Source organism: Castor canadensis, chromosome 3, assembly GCF_047511655.1.
Source record: "Castor canadensis chromosome 3, mCasCan1.hap1v2, whole genome shotgun sequence".
Lineage (NCBI taxonomy): Eukaryota > Metazoa > Chordata > Mammalia > Rodentia > Castoridae > Castor > Castor canadensis.
Genome location: NC_133388.1, coordinates 107,974,906 through 107,997,853, shown reverse-complemented (window position 1 = coordinate 107,997,853; position 22,948 = coordinate 107,974,906). Strand labels below are relative to the sequence as shown.

Below are 22,948 nucleotides of genomic sequence, written 5' to 3'. Positions count from 1 at the left end.
TTCATTCGATAATGGTACTGGGTCAATGAGCCAGAGAGGAGGAGAAATCTGAGCGTAGGGGAAAATATTCTATAGGGACTTTAAAGATAGAAGCACCAAATAATATCATAATAAGATTGTCTTAAGTGTCAATATGAACAACAATGAGACAACTTGGTAGGATGCATAATTTACAAAACAGGGAATACAAACATCAAGGTGCTCTAACTTATTTGTAATGAGATAAATATGGACAACTATATAGTCCATAGTTCAGCAAGTTACACATTTGTGTTATGTTACCAAATTTTTGTTGGATGTGTGGAACACTCAGATACTGATGAAGAGTATGTAAATTGCAAATAAAGTTTTGGAGTTCTGTTTAATATTAGCTAAAAAGACTGAACACATATTGTCTGGCCCAAAAACTCAATTTCTGGGTATGTGGCATAAGGGAAGTTTGTGCACATGTGCACCAGGATATGAAAAATTATATTCTTGGCAATATTATTATTAAAGATCAATACAGGAAACAACACCAATATTCATCGATCACAAAATGGATAAATAATTTGTGGTATCCTGAGGAAACAGCATACCGTAAAGTAGTGAAAATAAACAACCAAATAGATACATGTGACAATTAGAGCAAAAGGAGCAAGACACAAACAATACATACGCTAGAATTCCCTTTCTATATAATTCAGAAGAAGGCCAAACTAACTTTTTTTCTACAGTGCATAAAAGGGTATATAACCACTTTTTTTTTTAAAGCAAGAGTGGAAGGAGTATGCCCTGAAAACCAAAATATTGGTGAATTTTAGGGAAGGTGTGAGAGGGTGTGACCTGGGCTTTGCGGTATTAGTGGTCTACTTCTTGATCTGGATAGTGATTATATAGAGGTCTGCTTCATATTTCTGAACTTTATCACATATATATATATATATATATATATATATTTAACTACACTATGTGCTGCATGGTGATAATTTATTAAGGATTTTCTGTGCAGGAGCAAATAAATAAATAACAAAAACCTTGAAGATAGCTTAGTTTGAATACTAGATATACAGACACTATGATACTAGATACTATGCATCACTCCTCCCACCCACCTTTTAAAAGGACACACTGAACCGTATTTAGTGCTCCTTGGGATGAGTGTGCAGCTTGGGTGAAGAATGAAGGAGAAAGGAAGGGAGCACATGCTGGAGCTCAGTTCCTGAGCAGGTGAGAGTGGATAAGATTAGGAAGAATGGTGTGGTAGATCTTTTGGGGAGCTCTTTGTTAATTGGCAAAAGAGGGAGATTTTGTGAATCGCTTTGAAGTTATACAAGTGACGATAAAAGAGAAATATTCTTCAGTGGGAGGGTTAGGTTCTTGCTAAAATGCTCCAAGAGAAGGTGTGATCAGTTCATACTATCCATTGTTTCAGTCAAATACCCCTGTCCCAAGGTCATACTCACCACTGTTCTGTCCAGCAAGGCAATTTATGAGGTAGGATTTCCCTGTACAACATAGCCCAACAATGGCCACCACCACCAAAGGTTGAGATATCTTTTCAAGAATCCTTAAGACTTCTGAATTCAACTACCAGTTGCTCCTTGTTTTCCATTAGATGAATGGGGCCTCTCATAGTAGATACAGATGGTTAGGCTCCTGAAACTCAGAAAAGCTACTCACTGGAATCCATGATCTCTAAGTCATCTCTCCTGGTTATTCAAGGCATGTGCTTATCAGGTTTCTCTTGTGAAACATGGATACCAACTTTCTACATTTTGTATGCTTCTAAGGGGAAAAAATATTGTAGCATGTCAGAACCTGGCACAGATGCCTTATGGACACTGACTTATGACACCAAAAGCACTACTGAGCTTCTAAGTAATGGAATGAGGAAAGCAAGGCATTATTTTCAGAGCCATGAGAACAGTGACATTTTTGAGTAAGTGGAGGCAGAATGCAACATGATAAAGTTGAAAAGTGGTTAGAAAAGGTGCAGGCATTCCAAAGGAATTTGGTGTCTCATTAATTCATTATCTGGCACGTGGAGGATATTATTCTAGGTTTCTATTATCAAGGAGCAAACAAAATGGATACAAATTGAAGTGGGAGAAACAGATAATAAAGCAAATATGCAAAGTATATATATTTGCGTGTGTATGCATGTGTCTGTGTGTGTTGTAATGGTAATTCTTAGAAGAAAAAAAGCAGGGAATGGAGTAGGGGTGTTGGCATTTGAATTAACATTTAAGTAGTCTGAGAAGGGATCCAAGAGTCATTTGTTTTGATGAGGATAGATGTCTGCATTCAGTCAGGAAAGAGCTCAGGAGAGGAGGAGAGGCTCAAATATATTACCCCACAGGACAGCCTTGCAAGGGTGCTGGGGTTTGGCTCCTCAGTCGCAGAAAGGACTTCCTCCCCATGATCACATGGACAAGGATGGAATCAATTCATTAGCCTTCCCACAGGACTCTTCTATAGACCCTGGTCAGTGTCCAAAGAATAGCAGCACTTCATGGGGACATGTGACAAGTGCTTCTGCCTTGTAACCACCTCTGCAATGTAGACACCAACTCTATCCACAGAAAAGTTATGGAAGGACCAGATGCTATCCTGTGACTAACAGTGAAGTGTAAGGCTTTTGTCCACTGGTTAGTGTGAGCCTACACTAGAGTAGAGTGAGACTGAGCAACTTGCTAATGTTGGCAGCTGAGGGAAAAGGTCCTAGATGACCAAGTTTAGGAGCTGACTCACTTGGCACTGGCTCTGCAGGTGGGGGAAAATTCTCAGGTGTCTTCACTTACTCGAGCTTCCTCCTGCTGCTGGTTCCTTGGAAAATCCACTGTACTTCTTAGAAGCTGAAAATCAAACAGGATATTACAGCCATCCAATTAGGAGTTGAGAGGAAGAGAACTGAAGATGAAACTGCACTCCTTCCCTACTGAATAGACAGTTGAGGTTTCTGCAATATTTTCTAGTGGGCAGGAAAAGGGAGTGTGTGAGGTGAATTGTGAGCAGAGGAAAGTCCTGGGCTTTACAGCCCTTTCTGAAATTCCTTTGTCACTTCTCAGAGAGTGAGCCAACAGTTTCCCTATCCACTTGGCCACCTTTAAATGAGGTAAGACTAGCCTTGTGGCACACTACTGATTGGACCCCAGGAAGAGTGTGATTGAATGATAAAACTCCCTTGATTGCAGGGATTCTGGACATATTTGCCAATGAAGTATTTGTAATCCTGTTTGCTCCAGGTGAACTAAAGGGCCTAAACTTGCTATTTAAACAGGACTAGCATTTCTATTAAAAAATTACAGATACTGGAAGTATGTTGTGACCTAATATTGATGTGTAAAGTTTTTCCTTTCACTCAGCAAAAAAAGTGCCTACTAGAGAATATTAGCACCTCACACATTAGCACTTCATACATATTAGTTTTGATTAATTAGAATAAACAGAAAATGAGTAACTATTACAACAGAAATTGGTAGACTCTGGCCTGCATGCCAAAGCTTCCTGTTGTCTATATTTGTAATTGAAGGTTTATTAGAACAGACCCACACTCATTAATGTACATATTGTCCATGGCTGCTTTCAGGCCACAAAAACAGATTTGAGAAGTTTGCAACAAACATTGTTTTCATTTTAAGCTATTTATAGAAAAAGTTTATGAACAGGTGGTTTAAGAGATAGAATAAAGAAAGAGACCAGTTTTGCAATAGTGCTAAAAGTTATCTGGGAAAAATTACAAAGAACATCACCAAAAGTTACAAAAGACAAATTATAAATCTACATAGACTTAGGTCATTTGTCCCCTAATGCATTTATAAATTTGTTGTGTCCTGAGTTAATAAATATTTTATGAGAACAGGAAGAATTCCTTCATACAAGTTATCAAGGAAGAAAATAAAAAGACTTAGCAGTGGTTGGGGGCACTTAGAAAGGAGCTGGAGGGTCATTGTTGGATTAGATTTGATATGGACCACATGCAAACTGACCTTTGAATAGGCTGCAGACATGCCTACTCCACCCTCACGTGAGCTGACCTGTGGACTTGGCCAAACAGTAGTTTCCCAACATTTGCTAACCTCTGCTGACCTTTTGTGCAGTAAATCTCTGCCCCAAACTACCCATAGACTGTGACTGCATCAATCCCTCTCTTCTAATACAAGTTAACTTCTTCCAGCACCAGTCACTTTGGAGTCCCTTGTGATTTCAGGTTTTAAGCACACCCACCATTTTAATGCTTCTTGAATTTGTGTCTTCTGGTCATGATTCTAATTAGGTTGAAATAAGTAAGTTTTCCTTTTGACCAGGATGATTTTATTCTTGGTTGACAAAGTTTAAATGGAAGGGCTTTAAAAAAATTGCCACACTACCACAAAAAAGTAAGAAGAGGAGCTCTATCTACCCCTTGTGGAAAGCTTTATTGAAGCTACAGAAATTAGACTAGTCAGTACTGGTCATAACAGTGCAGGACAAAGTTACAGGACAGTCTTCACAGAATAGAGGCTAAAACAAATAATTTCAGGAACTTTTTATCTTGAGGACCTATTTCACACCAGTGCTTATAATGAACTCAATAAATTGACTAAGATAACTGGACAGCATTTGTGAATGGTTTTTTGTTGTTGTTGTTCTGTGAATTATTCCCTTGAGTCCTTTGTGGAAATGAGGTCCTTATTTCTCCATTAAGATGAAGCACAATTTCCTGGAAATAGTTGGCAATTATTCTCTCAAAGCTTTAATTGCTCCATGCTTTCCTGGACTGGTTTGGACAGAGATTTGAGGTGATCTTTATGTATTTCCCTTTGTATGGAAGCTGGTGTTTTTCTCATGCAGGTTTGAGTATCCTTTTTTGTTCTCTAGTTTTTATATTTCAATTATGATGTGATGTAGGTTTGTTCATAACTAGTCATGTATATTTGAAGGTCAAAATGCCTCCTGTAATGGGTGTCTATACTTTGCATAGATTTGGGAAATTTCCTATTATAATTTCATCGAATAGACTTCTTATACCTTTAGTTCATATTTCAGCTCCTTTGTCTACCCCATGAATTCTCAGGTTTGGTCTTTTGATTGTGTCCCAGAGTTCTTGTATTCATGTGCATTCATTTTTTCCTTGTGACTGTTTGAGTGCAATAATTCCTCAATCTTGTTTCCATCTCTGATATTCTTTCTTCTGTTTGATCTTATTGTCTGCTGTGGTTTCTATATGATTTATTGAGGTTTTCATTTCTACTTGATTATTTTTCATAATTTCCATCTCCTTGCTGAATTTCTCTTCCATGTTGCTGACTTTCTAGCAACAAATTGTTAGCCTCAATTTATCTGTTTATTTGAATCCTCTTTGAGTTCACTGATCGTTTTTAACAGTAGGCTTCTCAATTCTCTTTCAGACATTTCAGCCAATATAGTATCTTTGTATTCACATTTTTAGTTGTGATGGGACTTTGGAGGTGAGATATCTCCTTGGTTTCTCATAATTAAATTTCTGTGCTATGATTTGTACATCTGTTGGTCTGTTTCCTTGTACTTCCTCAGGTGAGTGGAGAACCTACTGCAGTAACAAGTCAAACAGTTTGGCAATTAATCAAGATTTTGAATGAGTAAGGAATGATTGGAACCTTTATCTGTCTCCGCAATAGGGTTGTACAGGAGCAAAACTCTGAGAACTCAACACTGGTTGAAAGGTATATGGATGGAGAAGGCATGGAGAAGAGAGAGAAATAGGATGGTAGAAAGAAAGGGTGGTAGAAAGAATGGGTGGTAGATGTAGAAGATAACAGTATAAGAAAGTTCTCTCTATTAATAACAAGGAAATAGAGAGGGATTTGTAGGATAAGGAGGGAGAAAAGAGAAAAAAAGGAAAAAAATTGAATGGTTAGAAACCAAGTTAAAAAAAGAAAGAAAAGAAAAAACAAGAAATAAAGATAAATGAGAGAAACAGTAAAGCAAGAACAAATTGGATGATTGGAAACCGACAATGAAAAAAACAAAGTAAAATAAAAATCAATGAAAACTGACAAAAAAAAAACCCAAGCAAACAAAAAATGCCAAAAAATCACTTATGTTTCTTGTTGGAAAGAAATATGTTTGTCCAAGTTAATCCTTGTCCTTGGTGTTGTGGGAATAGCTTCAGGATGTTGGCATTGCACCTCAATGAACATGAAATGGTTTTGTGAATGTCAGCCATACCGTCTGCATGGGTGAATGTTTCCCAAAATTTGTCTCCAGAGATACATCATTGGTTTGAATTTGATTTCAGTGAGCCATTGAATGGTAGTATAAAAGGAGATCTATAAAAACAGAGACTACAAGGAACAAAAATCCCAGTCATAACATTCTTGAACTGCCATGTCTTAGGACTGTCCTCACTATCATGTTGTTTCCTTCTTCCTCAGGTGACAATACCAGAGTTAAAAATTTCAACATATTCAGATTGTCTTAGTCATCTCTTTCCTGAACAGCAGTGTTTTGTCTTTGCCCAAAATATGAAATGGAGCTCTTGGTTCCTCTTGAGGGTGTTCTGAAAAACATCCTAGATCTGAAATTCTAGAAATAATTGAAAAATTTTCTGTTCATACATCTTCACCTGCAATGACTAAGACCCCAGGAACAGTGTCAAGGTTACTGGGAATCATGAGTCTTCTTTTCTGAAATCACAGTTCTCTGTCCTAATATTAGTTGAATATTTAACTATAGAACATGCTCTTTAGTAGGTTATTTCTTTTTTAAGTACTTTATTTCTTTATATAGAGAAGTGTATATTTGTAAATATTTATTCACCATATAGAAATGTGTGTGCTCATGTCATGTAATAGGATTTATAATTTTTCTGAAGCCTTGTCACTGATGTTATGGTTTCCCAAGAATATGAAGGACCTACATTTGATGAAATATCGCTAACTGGGTCAGCATCTAAGAGAAGGAATGAAGAAATGAGACTGCATTAAACTAAAGAGTTTCTGCACAGCAAAAGAAACAGTCACTGGACTCAAGAGACAACCCACAGAATGGGAGAAAATATTTGCCAGTTATTCATCTGCTAAGGGACTAATGTCCAGAATCCATAGGGAACTCAAAATACTCAAACCCCAAAGAATCAGCTCCCAATGAAGAAATGGGCACATGAATTAAACTGAATTTTCAAAGGAAGAGGTACAAATGACCAGTAAATACATGAAGCAGTTTTCAACTTCCCTGGTTACAAAAGAGATGCAAATGAAAACTACACTCAGATTTCATCTCTCCCCAGTTACAATGGCCATATTCAAGGACAATAGCAACAACAAGTGCTGGCGAGGATTTGACGATACAAGAACATTTATACACTACTAGTGGGAATGCAAGTTAGTACAACCACTATGGAAAGCAGTATGAGATTCCTCAAAAAGCTACAGATGGAACTACCATGTGAAGGAATATAAGTCAGGATACAATAGAGACACCTGTACATCAGTACTCATTGCAGCACTATTCACAATAGCCAAGCTTTGGAAAAAACCCAGGTGCCCTACAACTGATGAATGGATCAAGAAATTATGGTATATATACACAACAGGGTTTTACTCAGCCAAAATTATAATGACATGTGACTTGAAGGTGAATGGATGCAACTGGAAGACATTATGTTAAGTGAAGTAAGCCAGGCTCAGAAAGATAAATGACATGTTTTCTCTCATTTGTGGAAGATAGATCAAAATGATAAACATATACACAAGACAACCATATATAAACTCATATGTAGAACATATCAGTAATAGTGGAACTACTCTATGGAACTTGGGGACAGAGGGAAAGGAAAAGAGAATGAAACAGTACTGGTAATATTATAAAACATAACACCTGTAAAAGTAGAGGATATAAGGATGTGTATTGAAAGCTGTTGAAAAATGGGGGGTGGGAAGTAAAGAGGTAAGCAAGAGCAATGGAAAGGGTTGAACAGTGTGGAAACATAGAGAAAACCCTCAGGACACCAAATTAAATATTAATAATGAAAGACAAAACTGCGAAATAGGTACAGTGTGTGTGTGTGTGTGTGTGTGTTGGGAGTACTAGTGGGAGGGGGAGGGTGAATGAAGGAGATCAAGATGAGGGTATATGATTGTTGAACTTCATATACTTATTATGAAATAGATTAAAGAACCCTCTTGCAATTGCTTTAAGTGGGGAAGGGAGAGCATTGAAGGGAAGAGAGGATGGGAGTGATCTAAGCAATGTACAACACAAGCCTAACTGGAATTGTCACTATGAATGCCCCCCTGTATAATGGGTGTATCCTAATAAAAATTTTAATAAAAAGAAAAAAATCTCTTGTGCAATGGAAATGGAAAAGTTTTATCTATGGTCTCTTCTGAGAGTTTTCCTAGACTGACCCCATAATGAGAAATTGTACCTAAAGGACCAGAAAGTGAAGTAGAGAAGTAAACAAAAGGAGTGAACAAAGGGAGGATCAGAGGAAGATCAGGGTAGATCTGCAGAACTCTGTGGCCTTGGTTGTTGAAACAATTGATAGACAAAAAAATAAGCAAGCAAACAAACAAAAACCATGGGATTCCCACAGATTTCTGGTATAAGGCAGAAGGGGCGCTTATATACTAGAAGTCAAATTTCTGATTAGCGCCATAAAAACTCAAGAGCAGAAGTGTTTTCAGGACTGGGAAGATCTGGAATCCTGAATGCCAGCAGTACTGAGCACAGTATGGAGAAGGTATACAGAAGTCTCCCAGGCTTTCTTTGGCTTGCCAGGGTGATGCAGAAGACAATTGTAACTACAATGAGCCAAACAGGATGAAAAAATCCTCTCACATCTGTCATGATTTCCTTCAAATGTAACCATTAGAGATGGAGTCAAGGCCTTCATCTTCTTCTAAAATGGTGGCCCTATTCTCCTGTTAGGTTAAAAGGGGAAAAGAGGAGAGTGGAAATCCAGATGTTTGTGGAGCTTTTGGATACTGTTTCCCAAGTGATAATAATTCTAAGACCTACAGGGAAGGGGCAAGGTGATGGCATTGGGACTTTGTAGAGGGAATGCAGCAACCCACATCAGATTGATTCACATGTGTATATGAATGTGGTCTTAGGCTTTTTCAGTGAGCAATGATGATGTTTCTCACTACTGAGTTCACCCTGATATCCATGTCTCGTCTCTGTTTACATAGGTCAGACCTACTGGCCCATAGGAAATGTTGCCTCCCACAGAGGAATGAAGGGTAGTGTGTCTACTCCTGCCCACCACTAAAGTTACTCAAGGTCCAACAGGTTATTCAACAAAAGCAGTACATTCTACAATGCATAGAAAAGGTCGGCACCCTGTTGACACAGACAGGGTACATGGGACAGACATGGAGTATCATGTACCACTCCGTTGCAATTTAATAGTCTGTGTGTTGTGTAACAATGGCCCAAGAGGCATTGCAACTGACAGTGGGCTATCACAGCCACCTTTGGCTCCTGTGTAACCCAAGAGCACTGTCCACACTGGGGCAACACAGGAGACTGGTATGCTGTTATCCATGACTCTTTTTCTTTATCTCTTTGTGGGATGAAGGTCAGGATGAATTTGTGCTCACGTAGAACCATGCATGTTAATTTTTGATGTACAGTTGCAACAGTTTACACTCTCACTAGTAGAGAGGAAAGACTGTGAATTTCATCAAACTCTTGGCATTCTAAAGTCTTGTCAAAATCACTCTTCCTTGCCCATAATAGAGATGAAATAAGAACTACACAATTTTAATTTGCACAGATTTTATTTAAGTAATGTCACACACTTATTCTTATATTTCTGCATATTAAAATGTGTTTGTTGGTCACTTCTCACAAGCTCTCATAATACATTATCTCCATGGCTAAAGTATGCAATGCAAATGTTTTCTCCATTTTGTCATGTGTCCTTTTGCTTTGCTGAAACATTTTCTAGAAATAATTTCAATATCTTCTAATTTGTCTCCCAATGTTTGAAATTAATTAAATCAATCAAAATTAAGTTTGTCCTTATGGATATCAGGCCCTGATATTCTTTGATAATTGTTTTTTTTTTACATTTAAACTTTTCACGAATGAAACTGCTAAGATGCATAAACATTAACAATGAGCCATGGTATCCTGCTATTAAAGTAAAAAAACTTCATTTTATAAATTCCTTACTAGGAATTCTTGCACTGTTATATATGTGGACTGAGTATTTTCAATCCTGCACCAAGTAATTTACCAGCCCCAGGTAGTACTGCAATAAATACAGTGCCAAGTGTATCAAGGAACTGTGAAAATATTGAGGGGCTCTTGTTTTTACTTATTTCAATCTCTTGTAGTTGATTTATCTCTTTATTTAATTCCTCAGATTTCTGTTTAAATCCATCAATAAGCAGTTCTTCTTGCACCTATAAAAGAGAGTCAACTTTTGAAACTCTTCAATCATTAACAGTCAGAGTTTTGCACCTAAGAACCTCTACTGAAGCACATGTGTCTATTCCCTTCCATCTTAGAAGGTTCTCTGATATTATAGTCACCAGGATGACCCTTAGAGTAGTGGGGGTGTACTCTGCAAGGTTTTCACATCTATGATATTTCCTCAACACTGTCTCACTGCAGGGTGGAGAGGAGTTTTGTTTCAACAGAAAGTATGCCATTTGGGAGAGAATATGGGTTGCACTCTGATTCTCAACTCCAACAGGTGGCACAGTCAGAATCATCTAACAGACTGTGGCAAATGTTGACCTTGTGTAGAACACTGGTTATCAAGCTCTATGGGGACTCCAGCTGTACAGGATGAATCAGGCAGATATGGAAACAAATGGAGCAATTTCTGAGCTTTCAACATTCTCCCTTTTCTATCAGGTCAAAGATGATACATTCAGACTAGATGAATCTACCTCATGTCTCTTTGATGGTCACACCAAGAATCAGAAGGACTAGTAGATTAAGGTCCTATTCAATTGAGGCTCAGTAAACATCCTTTAATGTCAACGAACATCAGCACAACACTTTAGGGGAGATTAGTTCAACCCTCTAAAGTCTAATGCTATTCAAGTAATGGAATCTTGCAGACTTAACAGGGCTTCAGTAGGATCCAGGAGTACTTGAGGTTTGCATTTTCTCTGGGAATCATTCCTGATCTAAAACCTTGGATCTCCCCTTCCTAAGGAACCAGGACACTCTTTGTCAGGCACTTCCAGGTCCTGTTGAGATTCACCTTCAGCTTGTGCTGCAGCATCCTTTCCTGCTCTTTCAGAATATTCTTCCTTTCCATTTCCCACTTCTGCTGCAGTTGAGCCATGTTTTCATGGAAGCTTCTCTCTTGAGCCTCCATCATTTCTTCTTGCTCCTTCTGTTTTTGTCTTAATAGCTCTTGTTCCTTCTCAGCTGCCTCTTTCCTGGTCCTCTTAGCTGTTTCACAATGGTTTTTAGACAGGAAAGAAAACAAGAGTCAGGCCTGATCTCTACCCTCCTGAACTAAAAGACCAAATTGATTTCCCAAGAAGGGAATCTCTTGATTTTCCCATTGGACATGGAAGCAGGATCATGATTCCCACCATGCAGGACCAGTACTGGCTGGCTGGCTGTGTGACCCCCAACTCCCCTATTGTTTCCAAATCCAGGAGAACCTGTGTTCCATAGGAGAAAAATAATTTTTCTTTCAAGAGAGTCGTCTTCCTGTATATTAGTCAGAGGGCTTTTCAGGAATCATCTACCTCTCTAAGTGCAGTGCCCTCCCCTGTACCTGCGATGGCCTTCACTCCTTCTGTGAGGGCTTTGTCTGACTGCAGGATGGATTTCTGTATAGTATCCTGGGACTTCAGGAAGCTCTGGAGAACCTCACCTGCCTGGGGAATCAAGAAAGAGCAAAACTATTTAGGCAGTGAAGATCTAGTCTTCTGATGAAGAAATTGTTTTCCATAAAATCTCAAAACTGACTCTGCTTCAGATCTCAGAGAGGTCCTTGAATTCCATGGCCACAATCAACCAAAAGTCTGAAAATGATATGTCATCTTTTTATGGCTGAATGATATTCCATTGTATGCATGTATCATGTTTTCTTTATCCATTCATCTGTTGATGGACTCCTAGGCTGATTCTGTAACTTGGCTCTTGTGAATAGTGCTGCTGTAAACATGCGGGTATAGGTGTCTCTATTGCATGCTGACTTATATTTCTTTGATCCTGATATAGCAGGATCATATGGTGGTCTTCTACCCTTCCTTAATGGGATAATATCTATATAAACTTCAATGTGTATCTCTTACCATCTGTACCAGGAAGCTTTCCTAGGCTATCTTCTTAGTTTTTCCATCTTTGTTGAGGTTGATTGACAAATAAAAATTCTATATGTTTAAGGTATACAACACGATGTTTTGTTATATGTCTACATTGGTAAATGAGTACTACAAAAATTTTAATTTGCATATCAAGCACCTCATATAGTTACATTTTGCTGATGTGATAACACTTAAGATTTACTCTCTTAGTAATTTTCAGGTATACAATATATTATTTTAACTATTGTTACCCTACCATAAATAGGTTCTCAGGACTTACTCATCTTCATAACTGTATATTTCTATCTTTTAACTAATATCTTCCCTTTCCCTCTGCTCTCAGGCGCTGGTAATCACCATTATAACTATGTCAATATGAATTTGACTTGTATTTTTTTGTTTGTTTTCTCTCTCTCTCTCCTTCTCTTTCACCATTATAATTTCACCTTACAGTGTTTGTCCTCTTGTAGCTGGCTTATTTAATGTGACAAAGTCCTCAAATTTCATCCATATTGTCACAAATGGCAGAACTTTATTGAAGCCGAATAATAATCCATAGATATATATGTGATGTGTGTACATATATGGTATGTATATCTCTATATATCTATATAGATACATAACATACCATATATGTGGATACTGTGCAATATATGTGGATATGCATGCATATATAATTATATTATTTAGTAGCAAAAGCATCATGGTAATGACATAAGAATAGATATATGGACCAGTGGAATGGCACAGAAAGCCAGGTCAGAATGAAATTGGACCCCTGAATTACACCTCACATTAAAACCAACTAAAGATGGATTAAAGAGTTAAGCATAATACCTGAAAATTTTCAATTCTTAGAAAAACTTTTGGGGAAAAGTCCATTGAAATTGGACTTTGTAATGATTTTTGGATTGAACACCAAAAACACAAGCAGGGAAATAGGTGAGACTACATCAGACCAAAAAGTTTCTGCATAACGAACCAAACAACACAATGAAAAGGTAATATATAGAATGGAGGAAAATATTTGCAAACTATATATCTGTTAAGGGGTTATTATCCAAAGTATATAAGGAACTCATACAACTCAATAGAAAAAACCCAAATAACATGACTGATAAATGGAAAATAGACCTGGATAGACATTTTTCAACAGGCATCTGTAGAAGTGTTCAACATCACTAATCATTTCTGAACTATGAATTAAAATCACAGTGTGATAATACTTTATCCCTGTTAGGATGGTTATTATCAAAAAGTCAAAATATAATAAATATTGCTGAGGATGTGAAAAAGGGAAACCTTTATTCTTTCTGGGTGGAATGTAAATTTGTGCAGCCATTACAGAATACATGAAAATTCCTCAAAAGAAAAAAATTCTGAGTTTCTAATGACTGCCCTATTAGCTTTGGCATTTTCTGACTGTGTCTCTTAGACAACTTAAAAGTCATTTACATATTATATATTTCTAATGCATAAATGTAAAAGAGGGTAATAGCTAACATACACTCTGAGAATTAAATTGGCAATCTAACAAAATCACCTGAAACTATTCCTAGTATGGGAAATTGAATGCACAAGGTCTGCTAACCACTATGGTCATTATCATCCTCATTGTTTATTCATACCAGTTATAGTTGTCTTATAATAACCATCATTACCAAAGTCAAGGTGCTGTTGTTTTGTCCACCTGAAGTAACATCTTTTCTTCGTATTCTATTTATTTACTTTGTTTAGCGGAAAAACTATTCTTTTTTTAAAAAAGAAAATTTCTCATGGTGCTTGAGATAGAACTCAGTCCTGCAGATGGGACTCATGCCACACAAGTATTCTGCCACTGAGCTATACCCCCTCCCTAAATTTTCCTCCTTCTTTGATAAAGAAGAAAATGGTTTGTTTCACCTGGATTCTTGGCTCTAAATCCTCCTTGGGAAAAATTATTTCTTATTAATTTAACAGCATCCAACTACCAGTAGAAAAAAAAATGAAAAATACCAATGTATCTCCATACTATGCTTTCATTTCACAAGTGCTGCTATGATTTTAAATTTTCTGAAGGAGCAGCAAAGACTCTCTCACTATGCTCTTTGAATTGTACTCCTTCTTCCCCATTCCTCACCTTCACTCCTTTCCTGGGCACTAGCTGGTAGTCCTGCTCCACCTTCCTCTTGGCTTCTAAGTAGAGACTATGCCCTCCAGGAACAGAGAATGCTCCTCTAGAAATGCCTTCTATCAAGGGCTCTGAAAGCTTCTTCAGCTCATCCTGGCAATATTTGATGGATGCCTCTTCATTCTTCAGGACAAAATCTTCCTTCTTTCTCTCTATGGTGCCCTGAAAATTTAATGTAAGGGAAAGACAATACAAAGAAACTGTTAGAGGAAGGTCCTTTTGTGATCCTCTTGGAAGAAGCAGTGTGACAGCCACACAGTGAACTGGGACAGGGAAGGAGCCAGGGGATTTGATTAGTCCCATTCTGCTCAATTCTGAGTGACCTCTGGAGACCCTATTATCTCCCATGGTTTCAGGTAAAATACCTGTAAAATGATGGAGTTAGAAAATAGATGATCTATTTAGGTGCAGGATGATTAACAGATATACAAACTCTAACAACGAACAGGAAAACATTAATTTTTGGCTGGAAGTAAAATATCCTCAGAGATTGTGGGTTGTTATAGTTGAAAATACACACTTGGGAAACCAATCCCCTAGAGATGATTTAAGTGTGTCCTGAACAGATTTGAACCTTTCAAGAATTCTTTCAGTGATTGTTTAAGGTGTGAAGATACTGAAGGCGATACTTTTTGTTTATTTGTACTTATAAATTACAATTCAGCTGGATTCCCTCAGGATGAACTAGCAGATTTGTTACTTTTAGGGCAGACCCAGACAGACTGAAAGACAAGCTTTCAGTGAGGGTGCCTTTGGAGAGTTGAATTAAAATGTCCCTGAGAGTTCTCTCTCTTTGTGTCCACACCCTTTATCATCCTAGGGCCTGTGAATCAGATGCTTGTTAATCCTGTGATTATATTATGTTAAATAGCACAGGTTGAGTTTAAGAAATGGAGAGTACCCTATTGGGCATTACCTAGTCACGTGAGCCCTTTAAAATGTCAGTTTTATCTGGCTGTGGCAGGAAAGGAAATCAGAAAGACTAGAAACAAGAGAAGGATTTGATGTGTCCTTGCTTGCTTGAATGTGGAGAGCGTGTCCCCAGATTGACTGCATGAGAAATAAGCCCATTCGGCTCCATGTTTTCAGCATCCAGTGCACTGAGCAGAGCACCCAGATAGCTGTGCTTGCATCTGACTTAAAGATCTCTGAGCTGATAAAATGATGCTGTTTGAAACTGCTGACCACATGATAATTTGTTTTGTGTAATGGAAAATAATGCCTTTTAGAGAAAGGGCACTGTAGCCTGAAGAGCTCTGTTACCCAGAAAAATCTACGTTCTTTCTATGATGAGAAGAACATGAACTGGGATAAAAAAGATGGAGGCTAAACCTTACTCCAAAAGGGAAGGGTTCAGGAGGAGTAAATGCTAAAGTGTATTACCAGCAGTCTCTTCTGGAACTCCTGATTTTCATCTTTGAAGGAGAGCTCCATGAAGGCCGCAATGGCTTCCCTCTCGCAGGCTGTGTGCACGTCCAGCAGCTCCTGGAGAGTGTCTGTGGGGAGCCCCAATCTCTGCACCATCTGCTCACCGTAGTGGTCGGCTGCCTTCTGCACAGCGGCTGTGTTCTCTCGGTGGGCCAGGGTGGTCACTGCATTCTCCATGCAAGGTACTGTTCCACTGTTGATGGCATCCACGTAGGTCTTCACCAGTGTCCCCAGCCCTGGATGACATATAGTAAGGGAATAAATGGAAACTTCTCATTAACGTTTTTATAAACTTTAAGAACTGGCCTATAAAACTCTCAAAAATCTGTTTATCTTAAATTTTCCTTCTCCTCCTACCTTTCTTTCTTTTTCTTCTCTTTTCCTAATTCCTGCTCTTTCCATGTGATCTATAATCCATTTCTGCTTAATACATCACTGTTCTTCATATATGCTCCTTCTTTTGTGTTTCTCATATTTAGCACATTACTAAATTACAACCAAGAGGTTTTAATCCTTCCTTGAAATACTACTTTCCCAATTTAAATTAACAAAAAAAGATTTCTTATACAAGTACAGTAAATTACACAATTTGTGAGTTTTAATTTCAAATTTAAATGCTAGTCTCCTTCGAAAAATATGATCAGAAATCAATGATAGCAACATAGAGTACTGAACCAAGTATGAGTCCATCTCAGGTTGGAGACTTCATGATTGCACAAGCCACATATCATGAAGTCAGCCCTATTTAAATTTGTTTCTGAAACAAACTGCAAGGAATTTATGGCCTGTTGTTTATTTTTTGACTGGTGTCAATTCAAAAAAGATCTTATATATTCTCATTTATCCCATGGGATTTCTCTTCATCTTTCAGGATTCTCTCCCTAGTGGCAGTTTGTACTTGTATCCTTAGTGTATTAGTTTTATGGCATTTTTTAGACCTCAATAAACTCTCATATATAAATGTGTAATTAAGAAACATGCGTGATCACTTGCTTTTCCACGTTCCTTTACAGAAGCAAACAAAAATATTGACAAACCCTCAAAAGAATAATAGCTTTATCAAACATGCTAAACCTCAAGAACAGGCATTGAGACAAAAGTAACTCACGATTTCCAGTGACAACGATCCCCTCTCTCAGTGTCTTGGTCTTTCCCATGGTGAAGATATAGGTACAGAAATTTTTTGTTTGCACCTGGAAATTCCATTCCAGTTGATTTTCTGTAACATTTTCCGTATGGCATAACAATTTTTTGTCACTTGTAGGCCAGTCAAAGACAAAGCATTTTTTCCAGACTGGAAAGAAATATCTGATACATTCTCTAGATTTGTTGGAATTTTGAATTCAGGGATTCCTTCCTGCAAAAAGAGTTCATACTGAACAGACATCCTGCAGACAATGTGATTGAAAACTTTTCTAACTACCTTTGTGTAACTATAAATCCTGTGTTTCATTCAATTACACAGAGAGCTCATAGTAATCTACCCAGCAGGGGAGTCAGTCATCTCAAGGGAGAAACCTATGACTGGCTTCTGTAGTCCTTATATTGTGGATATAGATAAACTATGCTTTAAAGGTTTGGAATAATTGATTAATTTTTAAAAAGTTGTCAAAAAGATGTTTCTGATACTGTACTTCCATGTCAGAAATGAGGCATAGGCTCTAAAGTAAAATAATGTTGAAAGTAGGGATAAGATGTTGCTAGGGAAAATGTCATGAAGGGAGATGATTCTCAAGTCAGTAAAAAAAGTTTCAAAATCAGAGCCAAAACTACACACGATGTAAATATGGTTACTGATTTTTTTAGCACAAACTCCAAAGTAAAGTTAATCTGCATGTGATTTGAAAACCTCTTGATTTCCTGAGGCTAGATTATATTGAAGTTGACATTGCCTTACAGAGATTCTGTGTCATAAATCAGCTATTAAAAATAAATATTTGTTTAATGAATGAATAAATAAATGAATAACAATGGATATCAACACTAGGTACCACTGTTTATCTATTCTACTAAATAGAATTCATGTAGTAAAATTTTAACATTAATGTGATGACATATTGCATAAGGCTGTGATATTATTAAAATGGTGAAAGGAAGAATTTAACAGCATTTTGGGGGGCCATATATCAGCTTTTCTCCAGGAAAAAATGTAATTTAACTAATATCCTTTCTCTGAAGGGTTTATCTATATAGGTTAATAAACATAAGCAGTGAAATATGTTTTAAAATTAGCTCATCAGACATTCCTGTGATTTGGAATTTATTCAATTCTAACTTGAGCTATTTATCTCAAAATAGAATATAAGGAGCAGTTAACTAACAAATATTTGAACCTTTAGAAGTAGTAGCATTGATTCTAATCCACAATTTTTTCATGATATTAATGGGTCTAAAATCACTTGATAGAACATTTCTCCTAAATTTACTCAGGGAGTTAAATCTTAACCTCCAAAGATTTTCAACAAAAATTGCTGAAGTCATGACCACCTGTCAATCATCATTCACCATTAACAAGAGCCTAATCCAATCTCAGATAAACATGTATGTCAAAGGCTGAACAGGGTTGAGTTGATCACAGTTCCCTGTTTGAACCTTTCCCCACCCAGGCAGGCTCTGATACCTGGAATCAACTTCAAGGCATAATCCAAGTACTCATCTTCCGTGATGTTGTGCCCATCTAACTTCAGCTCCAGAGTGAAATCCCGAACAGCCCAGACAAAGTCTGGAAAGAAACACACAAACACTGCAGAGTCCTCTACTTCATCTGGTTTGGGGCTGCATTTTGCCCTTATTATCTGTGTTAATTCAGTCACTAACTGGGATCACAGCTAAGGAATATGAGACAACAAATCATCCAGATCTCACTTAGAAACAAGTTTTGTAAACATTCCTTTTTCTCCTGTGTCCACTCTTACTTGACCAAGATAATTCAGTTAGAGCAAAGAAGAAATAGTCTCAGTTATCATTCTCCTAAACTCAATGAATCATGGAGGTTCTGTTCCTGGAAGGATACTGCAGCTGCTCCATGGCCTGGTGGTTGATGGTGCCCATGCTGTTGTACACAAAGGTGCTGCTCAGAAGCACGGCCAGGGAAAAGATCCACAAGTCATTCTTAGCTTCACCCTAGACAGCACATGAGAGCAAGGGACTTAGGGGTCCCTCTTCATTCACTCATTTGCTTGTGCATTCATTCTTTCTGCTGTTCTAGTGCTGAATCCAAGGGAAATAACACATCTCGAAGATAATGCTAAATGCAAATCTCATTATTGATTTAATATTGAGTCCTTATCAGAGATTAGCAAGTTAGCTATCGAGACAAATGAAGTTCTCCATGTGTGTAAAATATTTTGTTAATTGTCTACCACATGGTAGGTATCCATTAATAAGTGGGAAATTATTTTATCCAGAACTTCATCTTGATCATGGCAGTAGTAAGGACACAAATGCTGTTCAATTAAGTTCAACAACTCCACATTGGGTCTCTGACAAAATCCAGACCTATGTTTGGTTTTCTGGATATAAATTTCCATGTAACAGTCTTGTCCCTTAGCAAGGGGACTTTTGGCAGTGGCAAATAAACATGTCACATTTTAATTTTAACCAAAATTTTTTTGCCTGAAGTGGATGTAAGAATGTAAAACAAAAAAAAGTAAAGAGGAAAGGCTCATAAATAGGAAAAATTACTCTGGAAATTTAGCACAAGAACTTCTTCCAGGAGTAAGTTGAAAATAGATGAGCTTAGAGTTGATAGAACACAGACTTGTGGAGTTGAATGTAGGATAGGCCAAGGAAGAATTGTTACAGCCCAAAATATTCAGGTATTGCAGAGTTATTTTACTGGACTGAACCAAAGACCATGCATGTAAGAATGGAAAAGGAGTCTGGGAATAATATTTACGGACAGCTTTCAAATAGATGCAAATTTCCCCACGCTGCTTTGTAAATTGTGAAATCTTCCATGAATTCTGCCACCATCAGTTTATATTTTGTTTTATTTTTGTCTATTGACAATGCAAGTCTATTATAAACCAGCAGTCTGTTTTGGGTGTATATTTAGATGATAATTGACAATTTTAACACTGATTTTCAAATTCAGAATTTCTAAGTCTGTGCCTTCCTCTCCTCCCTACCTTTTGCAGTAATGGAAGCCAAAAATCTACATTCAATTTAGACTCAGACAAATACAATTAGGAGAAAAGATTGATTGCAACTAATACTATAAAGACATACCATAAATTATCAATTTTCAATATTTGGAGTGAGTGTTATTCATGCTTTTAGTCAGTACAGGATTCATTGCCAGAGTTCAGAGACTTAGATCAAAACCTTAAAGATGAAACTGAATTTTATTTAAGCAGAGTCCTTCATTGAAACCCCATTTTCATGGTTCCTACCTGCAACCCATCAGACCCATACACTCATTGATTACAGCTTTCTCCATGGATCTAATCTAATGACCGGATCAGCATCTTTCTGCATCTGTGTTACCTTGGACTGATCACACCCCACATATCTTGTCTTCACAGCCAGGCTCCTGGTCTTTATCTTGTTTACTGTTATGCCCACAGCTGTTAATACATATTTGTGAAATTACAACATAAAGAAGATCTAACCCTAACATATCAGGAGATGGAAGTTTGAAGATACAGAGTTTAGACTCATGATTCATGATTAGATTTTCATTTTACAGGAATGTGTCATAGAAATTGAATTGAGGAGACAAATTTGACAGTAAATGTATAATCAAGAGCAGAGAAAATCTTCTGCCTCACCTTTTCCACATCACCCAGGCCCTCAGTATCAAGAAGGACCAGTGTGTGGTTTGGCTTGGTGGGGTGGGGCAGGCACCACATCCAGATGCCCTTGGTTTGAGACCTCACAGTGGATCCAAGGGGGAAGCCTGCAAGGGAAGAGGAGAAACAACAAACTGTCATAGCAGAGACCATGCGTTCATTGGGTAATGTGGTAGGAGTATTTAGCAAATGGCAAGGAAAGTGTGTGCTAATGTATTAACATGAGTAACTAATTCAGTGTTTATTAAAAACTTTCTCAAGAAATATTTTATCCCCTCTGTTCAACTCATACTTCCAAATGCTCAAAGAATGTTAAGTTACAGAACTAGTGTAAACTTTGTTAACATATGTAATTTTACATGACTGTGAAGAGCTCTCATGTCCTATATCTTCTATTAGAATTCAATCAGTGGGAAGCAACAGAACCTGACCCCACAGCAGGCATGTGTCTCTTATCTTTCAACCTAGCCTGCCACAGCATCCCAAGGGCCTTGTTCTATCTCAAGTCAGGTTCTTTTCATGTAGCTCCATCCAACATTTCTGCTCTTGGCCACATCATGGCATCCACTCTTGCTTGTCTCTTCTGGGTATGGAGGTACTTATGTGTACTGTGTGCTTCTTTTGCAACTCACCAAGTACTTTCTCACTGTTTATTGGATCCCTTCATAATTGTTATGCCTTTGTACAGGGGATATTAAATGTTTTTTAATTACCTGATAGTGGATGCCGTAGTTTGGATCTAGAATATTCCCTAAGGGCCCATCTGTCAATGCCTTGGTACACAGTGTGGTGCTTTTGAGAGGGGATAGAAACTTTAAAAAGTGGGCCGTGTGGGAAGTCTTCAGGTTATTAGGGGCATGCCCTTGCAGGAGATTGTAGGATCTGGGTCTTTTCCTCTTTTATTTTGTCTTAGTGACTCACCAGGCAGTGAGTAGTATGGTTCTCTCATGTACTCTGTTCTATGTATGCTGCCTCACCACAGACCAAAAGGCATTGGGGTCAATCAATAATGGATTGAAACATCCAAAACTGTGAGCCAAAGTAACCCTTTTGTCTTTATGCCTGACTTATCTCAGATATTTGTAATACTGATGGAAAGCTGATATAGTAGGTCATCGGCATCCTGCCAGGACCTATAAGGCTACATTGGGGCTTGTTGGTTTCTCACCCCCCTTTCCTCCTTTATTTTATTCCTTTTCTTACTCAGTTTCAAGCAAATAATGAGCTCAGTGTTCATTGCCTCATCATGGGGATATAACTGAAGAGAAAGCAGGAAAGACTCCTATTGGCATTTCTTTTCAAAGGCTTAAACCCATAGTACAGAGGATTTGAGGACCAACCCTTGGAACCACCAGATAATGTATCCTACCCAATAGTTCAAGATTTTTCTCACGTGGCATATAAGAATACTTCCTTCCTTAAGTGGGAGTAAAAATAGATGTCATAATGTTCCTACAGGATCGTGGTGCAGCACAACTAGGGCTCCCTGTGTGAGGTACACAAAGAGGGCATACAATTTCCACTTTTCTACACTGTAGTAGGATCTCATTACTTGCTGGTTAATATAGGGACAGCCCATTCCCAGTGATGCCAGTTGTAGAAACCATGAGGAGTGATGAGAGATCATTATACTTAGTTACGTGAAGTATCAACAAAACAAAGCAAGTCACCCACAAGAGAGAGAAGCAGTGACCTGGTCCTGCTCATGGAGCTTGATTGCAAGTAAGTCTTTTATTTCTATTCTTCCTATGTCATGGGAAGGGCAAGAGTCACAGTTCAGATGTTTAAAGCACTTTAAGACCATAGACTCTCTTAAGAAAGCACTGGGAAGTTGCATCATTGTTATTTGACATCATCTTGAGCAGAAAGTAAAAACAATACTATTAACACCTCCTTTAATATCTGCTTCTTAAGGACTCCCCAGATCCTTAAAAATGACAGGAATTTATTTGATCTAGACAAGGAAAAGGGTCTTCCCCTGAGTAATGTTCAAGAATGTCCCAAAAAGAAAGATAAAGGCAGATGCTTGTGTATGAGGTGCTGGAAAATAGAAAGCTAAAAGAGGCAAGAGGAAATCAAAGTAAAGCGAAGGAGGTAGAAAGATAACTGGAGGCACAGAAGGTTGGAGAGCAGAGAGAACAACTGAGGAGGAGAGAGAGAGAGGCCAGTGGGTGGAGGCTCTTCAGAGTTTAGTAGACTGAGTGTCAATAATGGCACTGGGCCTGTTAGCTGGAGAGGAAGAGGAAAATGACCTGTAGGATCTTTAAAGATAGAAACACCAAATAGTATCACGGTAACATTGTCCTAACAGTCAGTGCAAGCAA

At 37.9% G+C, this 22,948-nt stretch overlaps 1 protein-coding gene across 1 annotated transcript; it reads right to left on the bottom strand.

Moving 5' to 3' along the window:
- Positions 1-10,079: 10,079 nt before the first annotated feature.
- On the bottom strand, positions 10,080-18,882 carry LOC109680087 (guanylate-binding protein 7-like). Its single transcript, XM_074066986.1, has 9 exons — positions 18,845-18,882; positions 18,649-18,659; positions 18,452-18,553; positions 16,940-17,176; positions 15,787-16,067; positions 14,353-14,565; positions 11,699-11,801; positions 11,171-11,364; positions 10,080-10,358 (listed from the first exon to the last, which is right to left on the bottom strand). The coding sequence occupies exons 1-9, from the start codon at positions 18,880-18,882 to the stop codon at positions 10,143-10,145; spliced, it is 1,395 nt and encodes a 464-aa protein (XP_073923087.1). The 3' UTR covers positions 10,080-10,142.
- Between the last annotated feature and the right edge of the window lie 4,066 nt (positions 18,883-22,948).